A 9,201-nucleotide genomic window follows, 5' to 3' on the forward strand; every position below is an offset into this window, starting at 1 on the left:
GTACTACATAGAGCCATGACTACATGGAACTCTATTCCACAGTACTACATAGAGCCATGACTACATGGAACTCTATTCCACAGTACTACATAGAGCCATGACTACATGGAACTCTTTCCACAGTACCACATAGAGCCATGACTACATGGAACTCTATTCCACAGTACTACATAGAGCCATGACTACATGGAACTCTATTCCACAGTACTACATAGAGACATGGCTACATGGAACTCTATTCCACAGTACTACATAGAGCCATGACTACATGGAACTCTATTCCACAGTACTACATAGAGACATGACTACATGGAACTCTATTCCACATCAGGTAACTGATGCAGCAGTAGAATCAGATTTTAAAACAGATTAAAATATACCTTATGGAACAGTGGGGACTGTGAGGCAACACAAACACACACACATACACATGCTACACACGTCACACATACGATAACATACGCACTATACATACACATGGATTTAGTACTGTAGATTTGTGGTATAGGTGAGGTAGGGGCCTGAGGGCACACCGTGTGTTGTGATATCTGTGAATGTGTTGTAGTGTTTTTAAAATTGTATAAACTGCCTTCATTTTGCTGGACCCCAGGAAGAGTAGCTGCTGCCTTGGCAGGAACTAATGGGGATCCATAATAAACCCCAGGAAGAGTAGCTGCTGCCTTGGCAGGAACTAATGGGGATCCATAATAAACCCCAGGAAGAGTAGCTGCTGCCTTGGCAGGAACTAATGGTGATCCATAATAAACCCCAGGAAGAGGAGCTGCTGCCTTGGCAGGAACTAATGGGGATCCATAATAAACCCCAGGAAGAGTAGCTGCTGCCTTGGCAGGAACTAATGGGGATCCATAATAAACCCCAGGAAGAGTAGCTGCTGCCTTGGCAGGAACTAATGGGGATCCATAATAAACCCCAGGAAGAGTAGCTGCTGCCTTGGCAGGAACTAATGGGATCCATAATAAACCCCAGGAAAAGAAGCTGCTGCCTTGGCAGGAACTAATGGGGATCCATAATACATACAAATACAAATGATGACATTGTGTCCTCCAGGAGAGATGGTAATGATGATATTGTGTCCTCCAGGAGAGATGGTAATGATGATATTGTGTCCTCCAGGAGTGATGGTAATGATGATATTGTGTCCTCCAGGAGAAATGATAATGATGCTATTGTGTCCTCCAGGAGAGATGGTAATGATGATATTGTGTCCTCCAGGAGAGATGGTAATGATGACATTGTGTCCTCCAGGAGAGATGGTAATGATGATATTGTGTCCTCCAGGAGAGATGGTAATGATGATATTGTGTCCTCTAGGTGAGGCGGTAATGATGATATTGTGTCCTCTAGGTGAGGCGGTAATGATGATATTGTGTCCTCCAGGAGAGATGGTAATGATGACATTGTGTCCTCCAGGAGAGATGGTAATGATGATATTGTGTCCTCCAGGAGAGATGGTAATGATGATATTGTGTCCTCCAGGAGAGATGGTAATGATGATATTGTGTCCTCTAGGAGAGATGGTAATGATGATATTGTGTCCTCCAGGAGAAATGGTAATGATGATATTGTGTCCTCTAGGAGAGATGGTAATGATGACATTGTGATCCAGGAGAGATGGTAATGATGATATTGTGTCCTCCAGGAGAAATGATAATGATGATAGGAGAGATGGTAATGATGATATTGTGTCCTCTAGGAGAGATGGTAATGATGATATTGTGTCCTCTAGGTGAGGCGGTAATGATGATATTGTGTCCTCTAGGAGAGATGGTAATGATGATATTGTGTCCTCCAGGAGAGATGGTAATGATGATATTGTGTCCTCTAGGAGAGATGGTAATGATGATATTGTGTCCTCCAGGAGAGATGGTAATGATGATATTGTGTCCTCCAGGAGAGATGGTAATGATGATATTGTGTCCTCCAGGAGAGATGGTAATGATGATATTGTGTCCTCCAGGAGAGATGGTAATGATGATATTGTGTCCTCTAGGAGAGATGGTAATGATGATATTGGTCCTCCAGGAGAAATGATAATGATGATGGTAATGATGATATTGTGTCCTCCAGGAGAGATGGTAATGATGATATTGTGTCCTCCAGGAGAAATGATAATGATGATATTGTGTCCTCTAGGAGAGATGGTAATGATGATATTGTGTCCTCCAGGAGAGATGGTAATGATGATATTGTGTCCTCCAGGAGAGATGGTAATGATGATATTGGTCCTCCAGGAGAAATGATAATGATGATATTGTGTCCTCTAGGTGAGGCGGTGCCCGACTACCAGATGGCGTTCCAGGCCGAGGCAGGGAACCACCCCTCCTTTGAGGACATGCAGGTCCTGGTGTCTCGAGAGAAAGAGAGACCCAAGTTCCCTGAGGCCTGGAAAGAGAACAGTCTGGTGAGGAGAATACTATTACAACTATTACTCAACACTCAAAGTTGTTTTTACACATAACAGTGATCCGGTTCCCTGGAGTGTTGGTGAGAATTCCACAACATACGTTTCGCCTGATTCTACATGCTACAGTGACATTAGCATGCTAGCTTGTTTACAAACATTCAGCTTCAACAAATAAAAAGTCCCGTCTGTGTTCTGAACGGAATGCAGAATAGAATGCATTTATTTTATTACCTTTATTTAACCAGGCAAGTCAGTTAAGAACACATTCTTATTTTCAATGACGGCCTGGGAACAGTGGGTTAACTGCCTGTTCAGGGGCAGAACGACAGATTTGTACCTTGTCAGCTCGGGGGTTTGAACTTGCAACCTTGTGGTTACTAGTCCAACGCTCTAACCACTAGGCTACCCTGCCTACTCATTGACATCTGTTCAATTACTTGTGAGCCCAACGTGTCATTTCACTAGAGAGAAATCAAATCATATCAAATCAAATCATTCAAATCAAATCATTCAAATCAAATTATTCAAATCATTCAAATCATTCAAATCAAATCATTCAAATCAAATTATTCAAATCATTCAAATCAAATCATTCAAATCAAACCATTCAAATCATTCAAATCAAATGATTCACGAGAGAAATTACGTCAAGAACTACAGTATATGTAGTTGTGGGAAAAGGATGCAATTGTCAAACTGGAGTAAAAGTATAGATACCTTCATAGAAAGTTACTCAAGTAAAAGTAAAAGTCACCCAGTAAAATACTACTTGAGGAAAAGTCTAAAAGTATTTGGTTTCAAATATACTTAAGTATCAACGGTAAATCTATTTGCTAAAATCTACTTAAGTATCATAAGTAGAAGTAAAAGTATACGTTGTTTCAAATTCCTTCTATTAAGTAGACGGCACCGTTGTCTTGGTTTCTATTGATTTACAGATAGCCAGGGGAACACTCCAACACTCAGACATTATTTACAGATAGTCAGGGGAACACTCCAACACTCAGACATTATTTACAGATAGCCAGGGGAACACTCAGACATTATTTACAGATAGTCAGGGGAACACTCCAACACTCAGACATTATTTACAGATAGTCAGGGGAACACTCCAACACTCAGACATTATTTACAGATAGTCAGGGGAACACTCCAACACTCAGACATTATTTACAGATAGTCAGGGGAACACTCCAACACTCAGACATTATTTACAGATAGCCAGGGGAACACTCAGACATTATTTACAGATAGCCAGGGGAACACTCCAACACTCAGACATTATTTACAGATAGCCAGGGGAACACTCCAACACTCAGACATCATTACAGATAGCCAGGGGAACACTCCAATATTCAGACATTATTTACAGATAGCCAGGGGTACACTCCAACACTCAGACATCATTACAGATAGCCAGGGGAACACTCCAATATTCAGACATTATTTACAGATAGCCAGGGGTACACTCCAACACTCAGACATCATTACAGATAGCCTGGGACACACTCCAACACCCAGACATCATTTACAGATTGCCAGGGGTACACTCCAACACTCAGACATCATTACAGATAGCCTGGGGCACACTCCAATACTCAGACATCATTACAGATAGCCAGGGGTACACTCCAACACTCAGACATCATTACAGATAGCCTGGGGCACACTCCAACACTCAGACATCATTACAGATAGCCTGGGGCACACTCCAACACTCAGACATCATTACAGATAGCCTGGGGCACACTCCAACACTCAGAAATCATTACAGATAGCCAAGTGAACACTCCAACACTCAGACATCATTACAGATAGCCAGGGGAACACTCCAACACTCAGAAATCATTACAGATAGCCAGGGGAACACTCCAACACTCAGACATTATTTACAGATAGCCAAGTGAACACTCCAACACTCAGAAATCATTACAGATAGCCAGGGGAACACTCCAACACTCAGACATCATTACAGATAGCCTGGGGTACACTCCAACACTCAGAAATCATTACAGATAGCCAGGGGAACACTCCAACACTCAGACATTATTTACAGATAGCCAGGGGAACACTCCAACATTCAGACATTATTTACAGATAGCCAGGGGTACACTCCAACACTCAGACATCATTGCAGATAGCCAGGGGAACACTCCAACACTCAGACATCATTACAGATAGCCAGGGGAACACTCCAACACTCAGACATCATTACAGATAGCCAGGGGAACACAATAACACTCAGACATCATTACAGATAGCCAGGGGAACACTCCAACACTCAGACATCATTGCAGATAGCCAGGGGAACACTCCAACACTCAGACATTATTTACAGATAGCCAGGGGAACACTCCAACATTCAGACATTATTTACAGATAGCCAGGGGTACACTCCAACACTCAGACATCATTGCAGATAGCCAGGGGTACACTCCAACACTCAGACATTATTGCAGATAGCCAGGGGAACACTCCAACACTCAGACATCATTACAGATAGCCAGGGGTACACTCCAACACTCAGACATCATTGCAGATAGCCAGGGGAACACTCCAACACTCAGACATCATTACAGATAGCCAGGGGAACACTCCAACACTCAGACATTATTTACAAAAGATACATTTGTGTTTAGTGAGTCCACCAGATCAGAGGCAGTAGGGATGACCAGGGATGTTCTCTGTTTAGTGAGTCCTCCAGATCAGAGGCAGTAGGGACGACCAGGGATGTTCTCTGTTTAGTGAGTCCTCCAGATCAGAGGCAGTAGGGATGACCAGGGATGTTCTCTGCTTAGTGAGTCCTCCAGATCCGAGGCAGTAGGGATGACCAGGGATGTTCTCTGTTTAGTGAGTCCTCCAGATCAGAGGCAGTAGAGATGACCAGGGATGTTCTCTGTTTAGTGAGTCCTCCAGATCAGAGACAGTAGGGATGACCAGGGATGTTCTCTGTTTAGTGAGTCCACCAGATCAGAGGCAGTAGGGATGACCAGGGATGTTCTGTGTTTAGTGAGTCCACCAGATCAGAGGCAGTAGGGATGACCAGGGATGTTCTCTGTTTAGTGAGTCCTCCAGATCAGAGTCAGTAGGGATGACCAGGGATGTTCTCTGTTTAGTGAGTCCTCCAGATCAGAGTCAGTAGGGATCAGGGATGTTCTCTGTTTAGTGAGTCCTCCAGATCAGAGGCAGTAGGGATGACCAGGGATGTTCTCTGTTTAGTGAGTCCTCCAGATCAGAGGCAGTAGGGATGACCAGGGATGTTCTCTGTTTAGTGAGTCCTCCAGATCAGAGGCAGTAGGGATGACCAGGGATGTTCTCTGTTTAGTGAGTCCTCCAGATCAGAGTCAGTAGGGATGACCAGGGATGTTCTCTGTTTAGTGAGTCCTCCAGATCAGAGGCAGTAGGGATGACCAGGGATGTTCTCTGTTCAGTGAGTCCACCAGATCAGAGGCAGTAGGGATGACCAGGGATGTTCTCTGTTTAGTGAGTCCTCCAGATCAGAGGCAGTAGGGATGACCAGGGATGTTCTCTCTTTAGTGAGTCCCCCAGATCAGAGTCAGTAGGGATGACCAGGGATGTTCTCTGTTTAGTGAGTCCTCCAGATCAGAGGCAGTAGTGATGACCAGGGATGTTCTCTGTTTAGTGAGTCCTCCAGATCAGAGGCAGTAGGGATGACCACGTGTTCTCTTGATAAGTGTGTGAATTTCACCATTCTCCTGTCCTGCTAAGCACTCAACATGTAACAAGTACTTTTGATTGTCAGGGAAAATTTATGGAGTAAAAAGTACAATATTTTTTTATAGTGATGAAGGAAAAGTTGTCAAATATAAATACTAAAATACAGATACCCCCCAAAAAACTACTTAAGCAGTACTTAAGTAGTACTTAAGTACTTTACACAACTGAGTATATTGGAGGCTGGGCTGAAGGGAGTCGTTGTTTTCATCAAGCAAATATTCAGCCTAGTTAAATACAATGACTACAATCCATTGTGCCTGTTCTATTGTGGCTTGGACAGAGATGTAAACACTTAGATAAGAAACACACACACCGCACGATAAAGGAAAGTGCACAACACAATGTCAAGAGAGACAGACACAGTTACTAAAAGTATTGCCTTATCTGCTCTGAAGAACATGTAAAATGATTTGGTCAGAATCTCCATTAAAAAGCTTTAATCATTTTAAAGTCACTATTTCAGGATGTATTTAATGTAAAAAAACAAACACATGGTCCTTCATACTGCACATAGAGACATGAGTTGGGTAATGACTTCATCTGACTCTGGGTAACTAGAGAAACACAGTATACAATACAACTTAATTCATCCGTGAGAGGCAGTTTGTTGACGTCTGACAAGGTGCTTCAGACAGGACACACACACACACACACACACACACACACACACACACACACACACACACACACACACACACACACACACACACACACACACACACACACGACAGAGAGACAGACAGACAGACAGACAGTTTACCCCTGCCATTAATAACAACTATCTCTAGAATCGTCCCTAGGTCTTCCTTAATGGTCCTCTTATCCAGGTGGATGGCTTCGAGCTCAAACGAGGCCCCGCTCCTATTGGTAGAGCACTTGACAGCGCAGGTCGGCATCCAAGGGTGCGGATTTGGAACTGTGGGTTGAGGACATATGTGTGCTGTCCCCCAGGATGTGATGGGCTTTTCCTCCTGGCCTGCAGCTCAGATAACAGGGCCAGGTCGTCTGAGAGACCTACAGTACCCCAGATGGTCATAGGGAAGGTCTCACAGCAGTTGTTCACAGTGAATTGGAGGTCACTTCCTGTTCTTGACAGAGAGGGATGTGGAGCAGCACACCGAAGGAGAAACACACAAGGTGTTTGTGGACACTGACTGGGTTCAGTTTCCTGAGGAATAAATGGCTTGTTTTGTTTTGCTCAAACTTCACGGTGTCAAAGATGGTACCAATATATTTATACTGGTCCGAAATGTCCACCTCCTCACCTGGTCCACAGTGTCCACCTCCCTCACCTGGTCCTCAGTGTCCACCTCCTCACCTGGTCCACAGTGGTCCTGGTCAGTGTCCAGTGTCCACCTCCTCACCTGGTCCACAGTGTCCACCTGGTCCCAGTGTCCTCACCTGGTCCACAGTGTCCACCTCCTCACCTGGTCCACAGTGTCCATCTCCTCACCTGGTCCTCAGTGTCCACCTCCTCACCTGGTCCACAGTGTCCACCTTCTCACCTGGTCCTCAGTGTCCACCTCCTCACCTGGTCCACAGTGCCCATCTCCTCACCTGGTCCTCAGTGTCCACCTCCTCACCTGGTCCTCAGTGTCCACCTCACCTGGTCCTCAGTGTCCACCTCCTCACCTGGTCCTCAGTGTCCACCTCCTCACCTGGTCCACAGTGTCCACCTCCTCACCTGGTCCTCAGTGTCCACCTCCTCACCTGGTCCACATTGTCCACCTCCTCACCTGGTCCACAGTGCCCATCTCCTCACCTGGTCCTCAGTGTCCACCTCCTCACCTGGTCCTCAGTGTCCACCTCCTCACCTGTGTCCCTCAGTGTCCACCTCCTCACCTGGTCCACAGTGTCCACCTGTCCACCTCCTCACCTGGTCCACAGTGTCCACCTCCTCACCTGGTCCTGAGTGTCCACCTCCTCACCTGGTCCACAGTGTCCACCTCCTCACCTGGTCCACAGTGTCCACCTCCTCACCTGGTCCTCAGTGTCCACTCCTCCTCACCTGGTCCACAGTGCCCATCTCCTCACCTGGTCCTGAGTGTCCACCTCCTCACCTGGTCCACCTGGTCCACAGTGCCCATCTCCTCAGTGTCCACCTCCTCACCTGGTCCACAGTGTCCACCTCCTCACCTGGTCCTCAGTGTCCACCTCCTCACCTGGTCCTGGTCAGTGTCCACCTCCTTTTCCAATGTTGATCACCTGGTCCATCCTTCTGAAGTCGTCTTGGAGACATTTAACTCTGTCTCTTTTAATTGTAATGATACTGTATTCCCCAGGCGGTGCAGCTTGGTGAGACCTGTGGCGTGTGTGGTGTGGTGTGGTATGTGTTAGCCTCTGTAACCTTCCCCCAGGCGGTCAGGCGGTGTGGTGTGGTGTGGTGTGGTATGTGGTGTGGTATGGTATGGTGTGGTATGTGTGGTGTGCGGTGTGGTATGGTATGGTGTGGTGTGGTGGTGTGGTATGTGTTAGCCTCTGTAACCTTCCCTCAGGCGGTGCGGTCCCTAAAGGAGACCATGGAGGACTGTTGGGACCAGGATGCTGAGGCCAGGCTGACCGCTCAGTGTTCAGAGGAGCGCATGGCTGAACTACTGCTGATCTGGGACCGGACCAAGTCTGTCAGCCCCACGGTTAACCCTATGACCACCACACTGCAGAACGAGAGGTGAACACACACACACACACACAGCCCCACGGTTAACCCTATGACCACCACACTGCAGAACGAGAGGTGAACACACACACACACACACACAGCCCCACGGTTAACCCTATGACCACCACACTGCAGAACGAGAGGTGAACACACGCACACACACACACACACACACACACACAGCCCCACGGTTAACCCTATGACCACCACACTGCAGAACGAGAGGTGAACACACACACACACACACACAGCCCCACGGTTAACCCTATGACCACCACACTGCAGAACGAGAGGTGAACACACACACACACACACAGCCCCACGGTTAACCCTATGACCACCACACTGCAGAACGAGAGGTGAACACACACACACACAC

General features: G+C 46.4%; 1 protein-coding gene across 1 annotated transcript in view; it reads left to right on the forward strand.

The window, feature by feature from the left end:
* Positions 1 to 2,285: 2,285 nt before the first annotated feature.
* LOC135538098 (bone morphogenetic protein receptor type-2-like) overlaps positions 2,286 to 9,201 on the forward strand; it is a gene marked incomplete at its 5' end in the record, with an annotated part of 36,770 nt that continues 29,854 nt past the window's right edge. The window contains 2 exons of the mRNA XM_064964082.1: positions 2,286 to 2,422; positions 8,659 to 8,831. Coding sequence (XP_064820154.1) covers positions 2,286 to 2,422; positions 8,659 to 8,831 — 310 coding nt within the window. The remainder of the gene's footprint in view (positions 2,423 to 8,658; positions 8,832 to 9,201) is intronic.

This window comes from Oncorhynchus masou, unplaced genomic scaffold (genome assembly GCF_036934945.1).
Source record: "Oncorhynchus masou masou isolate Uvic2021 unplaced genomic scaffold, UVic_Omas_1.1 unplaced_scaffold_907, whole genome shotgun sequence".
NCBI classification, from domain to species: Eukaryota; Metazoa; Chordata; class Actinopteri; order Salmoniformes; family Salmonidae; genus Oncorhynchus; species Oncorhynchus masou.